General features: G+C 45.2%; 1 protein-coding gene across 10 annotated transcripts in view; it reads left to right on the top strand.

The window, feature by feature from the left end:
- The window catches only part of SH2D4B (SH2 domain containing 4B), a 107,191-nt gene that overhangs the window by 62,379 nt on the left and 26,278 nt on the right, over positions 1-18,534 (top strand). For 8 of the 10 annotated variants that reach the window (XM_079136085.1, XM_079136087.1, XM_079136089.1 and 5 more), the window contains 2 exons: positions 12,543-12,759; positions 16,765-16,889. In XM_079136085.1, the coding sequence (XP_078992211.1) occupies positions 12,543-12,759; positions 16,765-16,889 (342 nt within the window). The remainder of the gene's footprint in view (positions 1-12,542; positions 12,760-16,764; positions 16,890-18,534) is intronic. The other 2 variants (XM_079136093.1, XM_079136092.1) reach the window with 2 other exon arrangements.

Here is an 18,534-nt window from a genome sequence, read left to right as displayed (position 1 = left end):
CATCTTCTCTTTGTTAGTGTGGCTAAAGGTTTATCAATTTTGTTTATTTTTTCGAAGAACCAACTATTTATTTTGTCAATTTTTTGTATTGTTTCTTTTGTTTCAATTTCATTGATTTCAGCTCTGAGTTTAACTATTTCCTGTCTTCTACTACTTTTGGTGCTGTTCTGTTCTTCTTTTTCTAGGGCTTTGAGCTGTAGTGTTAGGTCGTTTATTTGTTGAGTTTTACTTCTTTTATTAAATGCGCTCCGTGAAATAAATTTTCCTCTAAGTACTGCTTTCATAGTGTCCCAGAGATTTTGATATGATGTTTCTTTGTTCTCATTTACCTCTAAGAATTTTTTAATTTCCTTCCTAATATCTTCTGTTATCCATTCATCATATAATAGCATATTGTTTAATCTCCAGATGTTGGAATAGTTTCTGTGTTTTACTCTTTCATTTATTTCTAACTTCAATCCATTATGATCTGATAGAATACATGGTAGTGTCTCTATCTTCTTGTATTTGCTAACATTAGCTTTGTGGCATAATATATGGTCTATTTTAGAGAAGGATCCATGTGCTGCTGAGAAGAAAGTGTATTCGCTCTTGGTTGGATGGTATATTCTATAAATGTCCGTTAAGTCTAAATTATTGATTGTGTTATTGAGATCTATGGTTTCTTTGTTCAATTTTTGTCTGGAAGATCTGTCCAGTGGTGAGAGAGGCGTGTTAAAATCACCTAGTATTATTGTGTTATGGTCTATTTGGTTTCTGAAATTGAGAAGGATTTGTTTGACATACATTTGTGAGCCACTGTTTGGGGCATAGATGTTTATGATTGTTATATCTTGCTGATTTATGCTTCCCTTAAGCAGTATGAAATGACCTTCTTTATCCTTTCTGACTAACTTTGGGTTGAAGTCCACATTATCGGAAATGAGGATGGATACTCCAGCTTTTTTGCTGAGTCCATGTGCATGGTATGTTTTTCCCCATCCTTTCACCTTTAGTCTATGGGTATCTTTTTCTATGAGGTGAGTCTCTTGCAGGCAACATATTGTTGGATCTTTCTTTTTAATCCAATCTGCCAGTCTATGTCTTTTGATTGATGAATTCAGGCCATTAACATTCAGGGTTATTATAGAGATATGATTTGGTTTCCCGGTCATTTAGTTCATTTTTTAAATTTTATTTATTTATTTGTTTGACACAACTTGTTTCCTCCTTTATTTGACAATTCCTTTAGGATAATTCCTCCCTTTGCTGATTTGCTTCTTTGTTTTTCATCTCTTCCTCATGGAATATTTTGCTGAGAATGTTCTGTAATGTTGACTTTCTTTTTGTAAATTCTTTTAGCTTTTGTTTATCATGGAAGGATTTTATTTCATCGTCAAATTTGAAGGTAAGTTTTGCTGGGTATAAGATTCTTGGTTGGCATCCATTTTCTTTCAGGGCTTGAAAAATGTTGTTCCAGGCCCTTCTAGCTTTTAGGGTCTGGATTGAAAAATCTGCTGATATGCGTATTGGTTTCCCCCTGAATGTAATTTGGTTCTTTTCTCTCACAGCCTTTAAAATTCTGTCTTTATTTTGTATGTTAGGTATTTTCATTATAATGTGCCTTGGTGTGGGTCTGTTGTAATTTTGTGTATTTGGAGTCCTATAAGCCTCTTGAACTTGATTTTCCATTTCATTCTTCAGATTTGGGAAATTTTCTGATATTATTTCATTGAATAAACTGTTCATTCCTTTGGCTTGTTTCTCTAGGCCTTCCTCAATCCCAATAATTCTTAAATTTGGCCTTTTCATGATATCCCATAGTTCTTGTAGATTGTGTTCATGATTTCTTACCATCTTCTCTGTTTGTTCAACTTTGTTTTCAAGGTTAAATATTTTGTCTTCAATGTCTGAGGTTCTGTCTTCCAGGTGTTCTATCCTATTGGATATGCTTTCTATGGAGTTCTTAATTTGGTTTATTGTTTCCTTCATGTCAAGGATTTCTGTTTGTTTTTTTTTTCAATATCTCTAACTCTTTATTGAAATGATCTTTTGCTTCCTGTATTTGCTCTTTTAACTGTCGATTGGTGTGATCATTCAGTGCCGGCATTTGCTCTTTCATCTCATCATTCAGTGCGTGCATTTGCTCTTTCATATCATCGTTTGCTTCTCTGATCATTTTAATTATGTACATTCTGAACTCCTTTTCTGTCATTTCTTCTGCCATGCTGTCATTGGGTTTTATTGATGTAACATCTAGATTTGTTTGCAGCATTTTCTTTCCTTGTTTTCTCATATTGTTCAGGTGTCAGTGGACCGCTGAGATATTGCAGATTTTCTCTATTGACTTACAATGTCCCTGAAGATTTCTACATATATCCCCCCTTAGCCTTCTGTAGGCTGAAGTCTTGGAGGAAGTTGATAATGGGGTGCTCCACAAGGAAGCTGCCTCTCTAGGAGTGGTGGCCTTCAGGTGGGGTATAATCCCTGCTAGTGGGCAGAGGTGCCTCCACTTGTTGACCAATGGTCATCCAAAGGGGACCTAGGCTGCGGGCTGAGGCAAGGCCTGTTTGGGCCTGAGTCTCTGGTTTTACCGTCCTTGTGGGAAAACCTCACCCGGCAGGGAAGACTCATCCGGTGGGGAGGTCTCGCTGGTCAGTTCCCTCCTAGAGGTTCCCCTCAATTTACAGCTACCGCCTGGGCTGGGCTGCCTTCCTCTGCAAAGTTCCCAGGGGCCCGGCCCTACCTCCTGGGCCTGGGAGCCTCACCCTTCGCAGATGAATCTCCTTAGGCTGCCCCTCCTCAGAGAATCTGCCCGCAGGCCTGGAACCTTTGCTCCGCCCTAAGCCTGTCTCTGTGCGGCTCTTCCACCAAGAAGCCTCCTAGATCCTGGGACCCTGCTCTGCACCTAATCACCTGGCTATGCGGCCCCTCCTCTGAGCAGCCACCTGTGGCCCCGTACAATCGCTCTGAGTCCCAGAGACCCGCCACATGCCTCTTCCTCCAGACAGCCGCCCAGTATTCCGGTGCGGTCACTAGGAGTCCAAGAAACTCACTGCGTGCCTCCACCTCCCACCAACCACCCGTAGCCCTGGGCAATCAATCACTCTGAGTCGAAGTGACCCTCCCTGTTCCTCCTCCTTCCCAGATAACCCCCCGGGTGTTCAGGAGCAGTCGCTCTGAGTGGCTCTGAATCCTCGTGACCCGCTGCACGGGTCCTCTGGGCAACCGTCCGGAGCTCTGGTGCGGCCACTCAAGACCAAGCGACCCACCACACTTCTCCTCCAGGCAGCCCCCCTGTGTTCAGGAGCTGTCACTTTAAGTCCAAACAACTCACCACTCGCCTTCTCCTCTGAGCAGCCGCCTGGAGCGCTAATGCAGTCACTGCGAGTCCAAACGACCCGCCGCGCTCCTCCTCCTCCTCCTCCTCCTACTCCTCCATGCAGGCCCCGGTGTTCAGAAGTGGTCTGAGTCCAAACAGCTCGTCACGCAGCCCTCCTCTGGCAACCGCCTGTAGCTCTGATGTAGTCACTCTGAATCCAAGCGGCCGCGCTCCTCTTCCTCCTCCTCGTCCTCAGGGCAGGCCCCAGTGTTCAGAAGTGGTCTGAGTCCAAACAGCTCGCCGCGCAGCTTCTCCTCTGGCAACCGCCTGTATCTCTGGTGCTGTCACTCCGAATCCAAGCGGCCACGTTCCTCCTCCTCCTCCTCAGGGCAGGCCCCGGTGTTCTGAGTCCACACAGCTCTCCTCGCCACTCCTCCCCTGGGCAGCCGCCGGAGCCCCAGTGGTTGCTCCGAGTCCCAGCGCTGTGCCAAGCGGCCTCCTTTACGGCGCTCCCAGTTGTCCGAGTTCACTGCTCCAGCGGGGGGAGGGGTGTCTCGCCGGCAGCTCCACTTCACAAAGTTTCCTGTGTTCCGGGACCACCGTCCCATCCGGGACGCCCTCCCAATGGGTGAGAGTCACCCGGCTGCTTTGAGTTGGTCCCAAGCATTTCAATATCTCCTCTTTTGAATCCTGAGTCCTGGAGCAACATGAAATGCAGCCACCCTCTAGGCTGCCATCTTGAAAACCTTCCCTGGAATTTCTTTGTGGGAATTTTGTTTTGTTTTGTTTTTTGAATTAGTAGTTTAGTTTCTTTGCTTGTTCTGAGCCTTTTTCCTTGAATAAATGCTCCCAGGATTGCTGAAAGCCTTTTGTTAATTTCTAATGTTTGGAGAGTTGGTTCTGATAATTTGCCAGTGTTCTTACTGCTCATGGAGGAGAGGATTTTCACAAGTCCTTAATTCACCTTTTCTACTAAGATTCTTTAAACTGATATATATTAATTTAGTGCCAATCCTAAAACACTCAGTTTCTGGAGCATATTAAGAGACATAATGGGGCTTCTGGAGAGGTAGTTGAGTTGAAAGTATTTATTTCTGCATTGCATTTTTTCATTTCAAGTGACCTAGCACATAATCAAGTGCTAGAAAAGGAATAAACCAGATTCGATAAAATGAAAAGTTGATCAATGTTTTTAAAGTTTAACTTTGATTTTATATTTAATTTTTTTCACCATGAAGTAGTGGTAGTTTTTAAGACACACATGCTCTTTCTGTTTCTGAGCAATGATGTCCTTAATCAGATGTTCCCAGGACTCACAGGCCCCATTCTTTGAGCCCAAGCCCAAAGCAGACTCCTGGCAGAAGTCTCAGTGCAAGTATGGAGTGAACCTCGTCTCTTAAATCTCCTTCTCCTAGTGACTTACTGTTGTGTTCCCAAGAGGACTGGAAAACTGTGCTATCAGTGTTCTCCAAGGTCCTCTTAAAGCTTATGTTTATGCTTTAGCTGGCTCAGTAAAACAGGTGGGGCTGTAGTGTGGGGCCATGATTCCTTGCCCTTGGCAACTTGCCCACTTCCTGTGGCTTCAGGGACCCCTCTGTGAAACCCTTTGAGTTCCTTGTACTGTATTTATGGAGTCCTTGTCCAGAATAGTATCCTTTCATCTGCTGATCACTTTTGTGACTGTACTACTGTGAACTGTAGTCATCTTGGGCTGGAGTTTTTAAAGAATTACTAAGTATTACTAAAAAATTAATAAGTATTACTAGATTCAACTGAATGCCCTTTTGTATTAACTTTTCATTGCTGTGACAAAATACCTGAGGAAAACAACTTAAATGAGGAAAGGTTTATTTTAATTCTCAGTTTTAGAGTTTTTGGTCCATGGCAACCTGGCTCCATTGCTTCCAGACCTTGATGAGGCAGTTCTTTATGGTGGGTAGCATATGGTGGAGCAAAGTGGCTCACCTCATAGTGGACAGAAGGAAGAAAGAGAGGAAGTGGTGGGTGATAAGATAAAACCCCCATCAACCCCACTCTCTTTAATTGGGTCCTAAGTTTCTATAATCACCCAATAGCTTCACCAACTAGGGAGGAGGAGACACATGAGCTTTTGAGAAACATTTGACATCCAAACTATAACAGCCCCACACCTTGAGAGCTCACAGAGTTCTCAAAGCTTTAGGGCATTAATTGCTCGTATGCCTAGAACAGCCTCAGAGCAGAGGGGATATTGTTATTTTTGTTGGAGCTGTTCACTGATAGAAACTGAAACGGAAGCTCAGACTGAGGCATTTCACAGGATTATGCTCAAACACAGGCTTTCTTTTCCCATACTCCTGGATGTGTATTCTGGCCTGTGGATTCAATGTCTCCCAAAAGCAGGACATAGGAAGGACGTCTCTGGCCATCTGCCTCACAGGGCATCTGGGGATCTGTGCACAGGAAAGAAGCCAGAAACACTCATTGATTCCTTGCTTCAGAGTTTCTGAAACTCTGCCAGTGACCCCAGGACCTTTGAGTGGTGACTGAGTTTGCAGGAGCATAATGCAGAAATCACTCTCTATAACAAATTTGCTTGAATCAACAGGAAGGCTTCTGGGGCTCTTTTCTCTCCTGAAACTCAGAGCTGGTGGTAGCTGTGAGAGTAAAGTCAATATTGATCTTAGTGATAGCACATTCCTCAGCAAAGCTTCCTCCTGTATCTTGGGGGAGATGCTCATCCTTGGTACCCAGGGCAGACTAAGGAGCAACAATGTACATTGATTCAGCTCTAGTTATATGCCAGTTAGGCATATTTCCTCTTCCGAATAATCTCACAGTCTGGACAAAGTGACTCACCTGATAAGTTATTATAATTTGGAGAGTAGGTATTCCAGTAAAAGTCTTTATAAAATACATAGAGAGAAGGTGAATCCTTTTGGAGAAGGAGAATGTTTGAAAAGACTTTATGGAGGAAATGACATTTGATTTGGGAAAAATGAGTAGAAGAAGGTGGGGAAAGGCAGAGAGAACAGCATTGAACAAAGCAAGTTGATTGCATAAATCTGTTTTTCATTATCTTAACAAAATACTTGAGGCTAGGTATTTCATAAATAAAAAGAGGTTAGTTAGCTCACAGTTTCAGAGGCTGAAAGTCCAAAGAGCATGGCATAAGTTCTGGAGAGGACTCCTCTGCTGCATCACATTATAGCAGATGGCATCATGGTGGTAGCGAATATGAGAGGGAGAGATCACATGGTGAACCAGGAAACCAGAAAATAATTCAGGGGCCATGCCTGCTCTTTTGTAATAACCCACTTTTGTGAGAACTAACTCATGGTCTCATGAGATCTACCTTAATGCCTTCAGAGGGCAGTACCCCAGTGATACAGATATCTTCCACTGGGATCCATCTCTTAAAGGTCTCACCCACTCTCAATATTGCCATACTGGGACCAAGCCTTCAACACACAAACTTTTTGGGGACACACACAAACCATATTCAACCCAAAGCAATCAATATATGCATAAATCTTGACACATGTTATGACGTGACCACAGTCTGGGGGTCACAATGGGTAGTGATATTTATGAGGCTAGAAGATGGGCAACACCTGGGTAGGAATTCATTCATTTAAATTCAGCATGGAAAGAGTCAAGTGGAGAAAGGAGGCAGGGCGATTGTTTATACTGAAAAAAAAAAAAAAAAAGTGAATAATTACGGAAGTCACTTGAGGCTACTGTACTGTTGGGGAAGGAGAACTGGGCTGGGAGTCCTGTCCTAGCTCTGCCACTTGCTAGTGTGACCTTGAGCAAGTCCTTGCTCAATTGCTCAATACCTTCCTTTGTAAAATGCAATTAATCATTTTGAGCTGGGTCTTGTTGAGGGGCGAAATGAGAGAGAGGAAGCCAAAGCTCTTTCCTAGTTGTAAGGTCTGTGCACTTGTGAAGGCTTCTCTTTTGTAGCTACATGATGGGGTGGAAAGTTGAGAGCTGGGCTGATATTTCATTAGAGATGGAGAGTGGGAATCATCTTGCCTCAGAGCTGCCTGATTGCTAATTAATGTACCATGTGGCAACTGAAAATGAAAAAACAGAAGAGATGTGATAATGCAGGTCCCCTGATTTTAGTTCCTCATTTTATCCTTTCTTAAAGAATGATGAGCTATACTCTGGAGCCTGTCATTCAAATCCAACAAAGCTATTCTGCACTCAATTAACTTAATATGAAAGATATAGTGGGCCATTAATCTATCGAGGAACAGCAGTTTTTAATAAAACAGCCAAATCAAATTCTTCAGTTAGGGAAAAAAAAAGGGGGGAATTATTCCTTTTAGTATCACTTGAGTACAAAGTTATTTAGTTCAAATAGTAGAGCTCCGGCTTCTGAGAATCTGTGAATAGATTGGGCACAGGACTTCATTTGATAATATTTCCACTATGAAGTTGTAAGAGTGAAGAGTTAGGTGACATCTAGTTGCCCAGAGATTTAGAGATGAGCCAGCATTACTTGGCAAATGAAGGTTTTAAAAATTGGCACTTAATATTATTGTGGTTAGGAATGCAAATGGGGTTTTGGACTCATATAGAGACTTGCATACACCCCTTTCTTCCTGAACTCTGTGAGTTTGGTTATGGCCCCAAACCAACAATCTGCATCTAGTTTTCTCAGCCCTTGTCAAGTTGTTGACAGAGCTGAATGCAAAATGTGTGCTCAGGCCCAGTTCAAGGTTCAGTGGTGTTAATTCTAGCCCCTTTCCTCAACCAGAATCAGAGCATACCTCTTGTAAAGTAGGGGACTGAACCCAGGACTTAATGCAATGCCAGACAAGTGCTCTACCATTGAGTTATATCCCCAGCCCTTTTTACTTATTTTGAGACAGGGTCTCACTAAATTGCCTACATTGGCTTCAAACTTGCCATTCTCCCTCCTCAGCCTCTGAGTAACTGGGATTTTAGATGTGTACCACTGCATCCAGCTGAATGTCAGTGATTCTAAAATGCTGTAAGCTTGGGGCAGGTTGAACCTGGAGGAGCTTGTGAGCCCGTTGCCTGGCCTGGAAGTGGAGTGGAGCACAGTGGAATTTGAGGCTGAAAAGAAAGCTAAAGGATAATACAAAAGAAGGGGGCTTTCTATCCATGGATGGGGAGTTGTGCAGTTTGTCCCTGGAGGTAACAATGGATGCTCCTTTACTCAGGACAAGATTATATCTGGATAAATCCATCATAAATTGAAAATATGGCAAACTGAAAGTGCATTTCATCCCCCTAACCTACAGAACATCCTGGCTCAGCAACACAGCACGCTGTAGTGAGTCAGTTGTTTGCCCTTGTGATTACCTGACTGATAAAGAACTGTGGCTTGCTACCATGAGAAAGATGGGACTGCTTGTCACTAGCCTGGAAAAAGATCCAAATTCAAAACTTGAAGTGTGGTTTCTACTGAATTCATGTTGCTTTCACACCCCCATTAATAATTGTTGAAAATCATGTCAAACCATAGTAAGTCAGAAACCATCTGCAGTTTGAAGTGTGCTCCAGCATCTAGGTGCCTGAGCTCTCATGTGTCCAATTTGTGCCCTGTGTAGGGTTCTGTCTGTTCTCTGGTTTCTCAGGAATCCCTGAGGGACCAGTCAAGTCCAACTTCCTTTGGTTTTAAGGAGTGCATGCAGTTGCTCCTGGAGGCCACAGGGGGTCACTGTTGGCAGATGTCTTGCATTTCTTGCCAATGAGGACCCTTGGCAACTGACCTTGGAAGTCTCTGGGTTGGCCTACCTTTGCTGTGGGCAAACCTTGCTTGCTTTTCCAGAGGTTCACCTCTCAGTGTTAATCGTCTTTAGTGCCAAACCTGCTAATTCCTGCAGGTGACCTGGACTCCATCAGACTGAGTCTCCAGAGGCCTGTGTGTATACCCCCACCACCTGTTCCTGCTTCCCAGAGCTCAGGAAGCCTCCCCTGTATACAAGTTTTTATTTTTTTCCCCATTCCCTGACAGGAGCCTCTTACTCTACCCAGCTCCCCACCCTCTGCCCCACCTCCACCATGGATGAACTCTTTCTAGAGGAAGCGTTCAGTACCCTTGTTTCAGCCCACACAACCCTAGTAAACCCTAGATGATATTTCATGAATCTCTCCCTTGTGCCAGGTGCTGTGTAGGTCTCTTCCATATCTTATGTACATCTCAATGGGGCCCATGGGGACCCCATTTTATAGACAAGGAAATAAAGTATAGATATGGTAATTTGGGTTGGCCATGACCACATAAAGCAGTGTTCAAACACATGTACACACGTACACAATTTAAATCCTTATTGCAGCCTTTGCTATATTATTGGACTACTCATTAATTTTCAGTGACAGTATACTCTTCACTACAAATTGACGTTGCTCTGAAGCATCTGGTTCCTCTGTAGGATGTAACTGGAAGAACTCGGAAGGGAGGCCCTGGCTCCATTCTCCCTGTGCAGGGGAGAGGAGTGGGCATGGTCCCGGGAACCAGGGGCAAATTCACAAAAGAGGGGTCTCATGAGGGGGCAGTGACTCAGGATTTTCTACAACCAAGTGCCTCCTGGGCATCTCCTCTGGGACTTCCTCCTCATATCCAAAGCTCTTTCCTACCCCACCTGCTTCATCCCTGGTGGTCATAGGTAGAAAACTTAGCCTTCTCTGCTCTGCTAGTTGTTCACTACCAGTCTAAAAACCTCCTGGGTTTGGAGGCCCTACTTGTTAATTTCCCTGAGTTTTCATCTCACTCACCCTGGCCATTTTCCCCTTGCTGTTTTCCTGAGACCATCTGAGGTCCTATTGCTGTCTGGAAGTATTTCTATTTTCTAAGTCTTAGGTTTTGCTTCTGTGCAGTTTATTACCAACACTGTAGCCCAATCAGTCTTTTAAAGTGCAACTAGCATCCTGCTTTCCTGTTTGAAACCTTCCAGTGGCTTCCAGACACCTTTTGGTAAAGCATTAGAACTTATGAGCCAGAAGCTATTGATCTCCCAAATGGCCTCTTCTGTTTCTCAGCCTCATCCCTTGTCCCCTCCCTTTCAGCCCTTTCCTCTATCCACGCTGACCCCTTCCAAGGGGATGCCCAGCTCCCTCTTACCTCTGAGTCTCTGCATTTGATCTTCCTCTGCTTAGAATGTTCTCCCTCTAGCCTCTGTTGGTTGAATCCTACTTCAGAGGATGTCCCTGACTGGATCGGGTGTCCCTCCTCTGGGGCCCCCAGCACCCCTGCACACCCCACCACAACTCCATTCACTGTCCACTGATGTGTTTCTCTTATGAGAGAGTAAGCTCTCTCAGGGCAATACATTGCTATGTCCACACCCCCTACCACAGGCCCAGCAGCCAGCCCATACTGTGACCTTGTGACACTAGAAGCTCATTTGTCAAGATGCTGCACTGCCATCTGTCAGAAAATTGTTAGGACGGCTGTACACATCATCGATGGTGACCGTGCTGTGACTGTGCCCCTGGGAGTCGTGTGGTGCACAGCTTGCAGTGTAAGCAGTGGCCCTGCACAGCATGGAGTAGGCACCAGGTAGGCATAAGACGCGCATGCTGAATAAATGCAAATGCCGTGTCTATTGTTTAAAGAGGTAAAAACCCTTCTGCTTGCAACACCTAGCCTGGCTGTACTTTTGGAGCTGCATAACTGCTCACAGGGATTCTGTCAAGAGGGAAAACAACCCCTGTGTCGGAACTGAGAAGGAGACCTGAGCATAGAGAAGGGCATGATTCTAGAATAGCTATTTGGCAGCCCTTGGATGATAATGCCACTGTCTCCATTTTTCAGGGAGCGAAAACTAAGACCCAGAGAGATGAGAAGTTGTCCCAGGCCAAACAGGGATCCAGGAGCAAAACCCCTGTCTGTTAATTACCAAGTGTCTCTCTGTAAACTCCCAGAAGTCCTTGTAGGGCATGAGTTTCTAGTGTTTAGTTTGCAAGTTGGTTTTGTAGTGCAGTGCAAAGCCTGTCCCGTGAACTTCCTCCCGACAACATAAGGCAGGTTTCATGGTGTTCTTACCATCTGAAACTTTCAGAGGAGTCAGTGGGTCTCCCAAACCCAGATTTTCTTCCTGGAATGATCTCCTCCTTCTTTCTCTGGAAAACTCATTGTGATCTTTCCAGACTATTTTAGTTCATTTTCTGTTGCTATAATAGAATAGCTGAGACTGGGTAATTAGTAAAGAGGTTTATTTTTTCTCATCGTTCTGTAAGTCCCAAAAGCAAGGGAGAGAGGGAGGGAACAAGGGAGTAGACCTGCTTTGTAACAACTTGCTGTCCGGGAATAATCCGTCGTGTAGAAACAAGCCTATTCTCACCAGAAAAAAATCTTAGTACCTCTTAAGGTCCCACCTCCCAAACCACTACCTGGCAACCAAATTTCAACATGAGTTTTGATGGGAACAAACCATATCTACCCAAGGTCATTTCTCTCTCCTGTTATGACTCTGGCTCCCTAGCAGGTTGTGAGGGCCACAGACCCTAAATGGTGACAGTACTTTATTGGTCCTCTTTTAAAGGATGCTCACTACCTGCTTTATTAAGTTGGAAATATTTACTTGTCTTGTTTTGCCCCCTGGTTCCATGGTAGGACCATTTTCTGGGCTTAAGGGAAGATGCATCCACACATCTGCCTCTCTGGGCAGCTATAACCAGGGGTGTGAGGTGTTTAGGCTCTGTGATGCCTCCATTCTGCCCTAGCAGCTCCAGCAGGAGTCCAGGAGCCAGGAGGCACCTGGGATGTTGGACTGTACTGCAGTGTATTTGCTGGGAAAGGTGAACAATGAGTGCTTCAAAGAACTTGTGGATTTTGGTGGCAGATAGGGGCATGGCAAGATGCAATCAAACTATAAAATAACTCATTTTAATGGCAGACCTTGACTCCAATAGACTTTGTTCATTTTCCTTCATTTCCTCCGTTCTAGACTTTTCTCTTTTGGGTTTTAGAAGCAATAATACACTTGTCTTTTCAAGGTCATTAGGCTATGACAGGGCTTACCTTGAGGATCTTGAAAAGCTGAAAGCAGAGAGAAGGGTGTTTTGGAGCCTTGTAACCTATAGAGTGAAAGTTCTCAAAAGATCCAACCCTTCCTCCATGCTTTTAGGGCTGAGCCTGCCCTACTATATACAGAGTCTCCAAACTTCCCTGCAGCACAATATAGGTCTGGTGGCCAGCTCCCAGAGAATACTTGTGGATTTGCACAGTGTAAAGCCTGGGCTGTAGGTTAAGACTGACACACCATTTCCTCCTTTTCAGTGCGCAGGTCCAAGGCAGCTGACGAGGAGAGGAGCCGCAGAGCCCAGCGTGCCCGGGATGAGTACCGGCGCCACTCACTCCGTGCCATCCAGAAAGGTACGGTTGCGGGCCTTAGCTCCATGTTCCAGGAGCTCGGCCAGAACCATGAGCAGGAATCAAGACTCTACCACCATCTTCCTGGTCCTGGTCCCCCCACACCCCTCGCTGTGCCTGTCAAGTGAGTCTGGGCTCCATGTTGGCATTTGTGGGGTTGTGTGGGGAGAGCCTCTGCCCCTGACCTGCTAATCATTTCCTCTCTGTGGGCCACAGTGTCCCAGTCTGTGTTTTGGGGTGGAAGAGATGCAGTGGGGTGGGGTTTGGACATTTCTAACAACTTTGCAGTTCTGTGAGTTCTTTGATAATCTGAAGAAAGCTGCGTACCTTCTCCTCAAAATGTGCATACTTCAAAGTGCACACAATTTTTAACTCCTAAAGGTCCTTGGGCCCTACATTAGCAATTTGTAATGAAAGGCCTCAGATGGGTCTAATATGGCCCAACAACCCAGAATCCAGGGCTTCAGCCTTTTCTACCTACTAATGGTGCTGCTTTATTTATCCTGTTTGAATAGCAAATTTGCAGGTTAGGTGTGACTGAGTGCAGAACGGTCCTTGTACACATCTGTGTCTCCAGGAGGTTTGTTCAGCAAGGAAACTTTGGTAATTGCCAATGATTGCCAGGACTGAAGGTCAAGAGATGGCTGGGGACCTCTGCACCTTCCACCTGTCCCCACTGAAGGCCAGCCTGGGGTTTGGCACCTCTCAGACCCCATTTCCCTATGACCCCATTTGTATTCTGGGGAATCAAAAAGCCCCAGGGAAGACCCAGAAGTAGGCAGTGAGCACAAGCTGCTCCCTTTACCACAGGGAATATTTGGAAGTCAGTTCACCACGAGATAGTGGGGGTGGTATAAGCTGTGCTTTAATTGGAGTTCGAGATTATTCATAACCTCCTCTTTTCTTCCCCTGCAGTCCAGGGAGAGCTGACCAGGTCTCCAGTTCTTCCCTCCTTCTCTCCCCACTCCTTTCCTTTCTTGTCATGCATGATTCTCAGACCAGAAAGTTTAATAAGGTAGACTATACCAGGAAGAATCTGGCTGCCTCCTCTGCATTCCATCTGCCATGGTCTCTCTTCCCCACAGGTCATTACAGCTTCCTCTGTGCCCTCCCTGTTTCTCTCTAGAGTCGCCAACATGAAAAGTCTTAGTCCCACCCCCACCAGCTCCTAATAGCTACCTAGTATTATACTGCATGGATGTGCTATAACTTATTTATTAAAAACTCTATCAGTGGACATTAGTGTCGCTTCAACTCTTTGGTTATAACCAATAGTGCCCTGTAGAAATGAACTTTATATGTATGCAACCAGTATCTGCAAGAGAAATTCTCAAAAGTGGGATCACCAGGTCAAGGGCTAAGTGCATTAACAATTCAGCTTGCCCTCCCCAGGACCAGTACCAATCCACACTCTTATTCTTTACCCTGGCTGATGGTGCTTTGTCAAACTTTTGTTTTGTGTGAGAAATAATATCTCAGAGCAAGTTTAAACATGCATTTCTACTTATGAGTGAGACTAAGTCTTTTCCATTTGTTAAGGGCCATTGGTATTTCCATTGGTTCATACCATTTTTTCGTGATGTGATTTTTCTTTTCCTTATTTATTTCTAGGAATTCCTTAAATGTTAGGGAAAAGGATTCTTTGTATATAGTAGGTACTTTTTTCTCTGCTTGTCATTTATCTTTTAACTTTTTGAAATTTTCCATCATGCAGAAGTTCTTGATTTTTCTGAGGTGTAATTTTGTTGTGTTTTCTGAAAAGTTAGAAAAGCCCAAAAGCCCACCCTGCTTCCACTTTTGTGCTTTTTTTTTTTTTTTTTTTTTTTTTTTTTTTTTTTTAAAGAAACCCGTAAATTGCCCATGTGATAGAACCATATGGATCACAATGCAGCCTGGCTCCAGGCTGGCCATGTGGTCAATAGGGAAGGCGTGGTCCTGCAGTGAGCCTTGAGGGGGTCAAGATGCCATGCAGGTGGAGCAACACGACCAGGCACACAGAGGGGTGTACATCTGTCCCCCTTCTGTGGCTACCCCAGTACCATGGCCCTCAGCTTGCTGGGCAGGTGGTGCTGGCTCTTTGTCTGTCTGTGCTCAGGGGTAGACACACATTGCTGATAGGAGGAGATTCGTAGGTGCAGGATTGAGGCTTCTGGCCAGGTGGCCCCACTGAAGCACCTGTCCAGCATTTATATTCTGGGGTATCAAACTCCCTACTTAGAAATTCTCTGTTTAGAGCTGAGCAAGGTGGTGCATGCCTGTTATCCCAGCAATTCTGCAGAGAGGCTGAGGCAGGAGAATCACATGCTTGAGGACACCCTGGGCAGCTTAACAAGACCCTGTGGTAGCCTTTAAAAAAAAAAAAAAAAAAGCTGAGAATGTAGCTTAGTGGTAGAGCACTTGCTTAGCATGTGCAAGGTACTGGGTTCAATCCCCAGTACTACAAAAAACATAAATGAAAATCCAAACTCTGCTTAGAAACAATTCAGCTTCACTGCTTAGAAACAGAAGGACAAGGGGGAATGAATTTTCTTTGCTGTTATTTTTAACCTCCTATTACCTTCTAAGGAGACAGAGTCCTAGAAACTAAGGACTCTTTCCTCTGACACAGTTATTTTTGGTGGAATGCAAATGTAGAGGAAGAGGCTGGACTGCCCTGTGTTGCTTAGTTTAGAGGAAAGGCATCTGAGGGTATTGAGAAGGAGGGGACCATCCCAAGGGTGGACAGAGTAGAGAGCATGACTGGCTATGGGGTGGCGGGGTGGGGAGCAGAGCCCAGAGGGACACAATGGCTGTAAGCTGTGCAATGTAACTTCATCCTTTGTCTTTCTTCCAGCATCTTTTCTGAAATCTACAGTATTCAGTACCGTGTGCACGTGCATGTGTGTGTTTGCATAAGCACATGCTTGTAAGTAGGTCCATTCCAGGGTTTATAAGGAGGTACTGAGCTCAGTGTCAAAATGTTGGTACAAAGAAAATATAGAGTTTGTTTTTAAATAAAAAAAAGGTAACTGCAGTGACTTTTAAATGCCACTACAAGTAGGTAGATAGCAATGACAAAATAAGAATTTACCAGGTTCCTACCATCCATTAGAAGCAGTGAAGAGGCTGAGGATGTTCGAGGTGGGCCAAGGCTTTGTTCTTCAGGCCTTATGTTTTCATAGCATAAATTAACACAGGGTGGACTAACTATATATGAATTCAACACACAGTTGTTGGGTGCCTGGCTCGTTATGTGCCTTGTGCTCTCAAACTCTTAATATGTCTCATTTTAGTATAACTCACATATAACTGGAGTCTTTTGTGGCCCAACCTCTGTGCATTGAAGAACCACAGTTCAGAAACACAAGCAATGAGAATCTTGGTTCCCTTGATAGAAAACATTAAAAGTATCCAGTTCATCACTCTCAGATTCTTCACCTGCTGCTACCCATCTCATGCTCCATGTGCAGTCTCTCACTGATCCCTTGGCCGTGGTCAATGGTCAAAACCTTTCCTTCTCTCTCTCCTCTGTCCTTATACTCTTTATTTTGTTGGTGGAGAGTCTCAGCCATTTCCAGAGCAAATCGGCATTCTTCAGTCTCTCTCTGTGCACTGTCCTGATCCTGCTCACAAAAGCACAGGAGCTAGCTGGCAAAGGCAGGTGTCCCCTCAAGGACAGGGCAGAGCAGGGGAAGACATGGAAGGTAAAAAAAACAGGACTCACTTAAGTGGCGGATAGGAGACACTCCCACATTAATAAATTTGCTCCTGCTCTGTTAGGATCCTTATTCACTGATGCTGACTCTTACGTCCTGGTCTATTCCTGAGGGAAGGATCAGACTTGCCCCTGCTTTGGTTATCTCCTGTTCTCTTTCCACTCCCACCTGTGTGGCTTTATTTTCAGCAAATGGTGACAGTTTCCTTTGGGGAAAAATAATAATAGCTGCTACATAATAATCTGCAAAGTGCCTTCAAGTACCTGGACTCCTTGAATCCTTTTCATAGGCATGGATGTGGGCAGTCCCTCTTCCCCTTCTCCCTTCCTTCCCCTTTCTACTCTCTCTTCACTCCTTCCCACTCTCTATCTTTCCCTTCCCTCCTTCCTTTACCCTGCCCTGACTCTTTCACTTTCCCTCTCTCTTCTCACCAGGACTTGGGAGCGCCCACTGCGTCCACTCTCCAGAGAAGTCATTGTCCGCTGGTTTAAGGAGGAGCAGCTGCCTCGCCGAGCTGGCTTTGAGAGGAACACCAAGTCGATTGCCCCCTGGTTCCATGGTAGGGTCATTTTCTAAACTTGAGGAAAGATGCATCCACACATCTGCCTCTCTGAGCAGCTATAACCAGGGGTGTGAGGTCTTTAGGCTCTGTGATGCCTCCATTCTGCCCTACCAGCTCCAGCAGGAGTCCAGGAGCCTGGAGGCACCCAGGGTGCTGGACCTGTACTCCAGTGTATCTGCAGGGAAAGGTGAACATGAGTGCTTCCTCCTTCTGTCACTGAGAGATCTCCTTGGCCATCAAGGCTCCTCCAAGGCATCTTTCCAATACTCACAAGGCAGTGGGTTCTTGTGGGCATTGAGCTCCTGGTGGGCAGGACCCATAGCTTTGCAACTGGGAGCACACCCTGGGATTCTGGCCATAGCCTAACACACTGTAGACTCTGAAAAATTCCTTGTTGATTAGATGACAGATGGCTGAATAGAGATTAGAGTTGTCCAGACACACAGCATTAGAGATTGAGAGTCATTCAATTCCTCTAGTATTGATAAGAAACTGAGGCACAGAGAGAGGAGGAAGTTTTCATAAGGTACCAAGAAACTTGAAAGTCAAGTTCAAGAGTTTATTTCACTGCTCATGACTCCAGTCCAGTGAGGAGCTTATGTAGTGACCTCAAGCAGCACTGTGACTTCAGTAGAGACTGGCTACAGGGAAACAGGACTGGTTACCAGCCACCAGTCCCCTCTGTATCAGTTAGCTGTTGGTGCAAAGCAAATTACACCTGAACTCAGCAATTTCAAGCAAACAAGTATTTATTGATTTTTCATGAATTTCTGGATCAGCTGGGCAGTTCTAGTCTGAGTTAGGTTCAGATGATCTTGGCGGAGCTTGCTCATGTGTCTTTGGGCAGCCGGAGGGCCAGATGGGGCTGGCTGATCCAGGATGGTCTCAGCCAGGTTGTCTCCTCCTAGCTGCACGTGGTCTCACCCTCCAAAGGCCAGGTCCAGACCATCTAGTTTCTCCAGGGAAGCTGCACCTTGACCTTGCTCCCTGAACCTTCCCTTGTTAGCCAGCATTGAGCTCAGGTTTGCCTGGGAACTCTCCAGGATGGAAATGATCTCCCTGCCACCATTATCACCCATCTGACCCTTACCTGCCACTGTTTCCCATCTGCCAGTCTCCAGGGAGCTTGACCAGCTTCCCCATTGGCCCGCATTTTGCCTGCACTTACTCTGGTGTTGTGAACTACTACCCCCTTGCCTCCTGGCCAGCCTCTATGTCTTCTCAGTTCTCTCCAGATGGAGAGATGAGCCCAGAGTCATGGTGTGCACTAGAGACTGTGGTATCTCCAGGGTTGACAGGCAGATGACAGAGGGAGGCCCTCATGGGCAAGCTCTGGACATGACTCTTGGCTCCAGGAGAGGCAGCTGTGGCACTTACAAGAAATCATCCTGGACGAGCATGGGTGAGCCATCTGCACCTTCATCCCCACTTCCAGGAGCCTGAAGAGTTTATGAACTATGAGGTGCAGGTAGCCAGCACTCTCAGGACAGTGGAAATACAATGCTGAGAAGGACTGCTAAAAATCACAAAGGCTGCAGGCTGCAGGGTGCCTTGTTGGTCTTTCTCTTTCACTGCGGGATTCTACAGTTCATCCTCCACATAACAACCAGAAAAATTTAAAAATATAATTAGTTCCTGTCAA

The sequence above is a fragment of the Sciurus vulgaris genome, assembly GCF_902686455.1.
Source record: "Sciurus vulgaris genome assembly, chromosome: 4".
NCBI classification, from domain to species: domain Eukaryota; kingdom Metazoa; phylum Chordata; class Mammalia; order Rodentia; family Sciuridae; genus Sciurus; species Sciurus vulgaris.
This window is presented reverse-complemented; position numbering and strand designations above follow the sequence as displayed.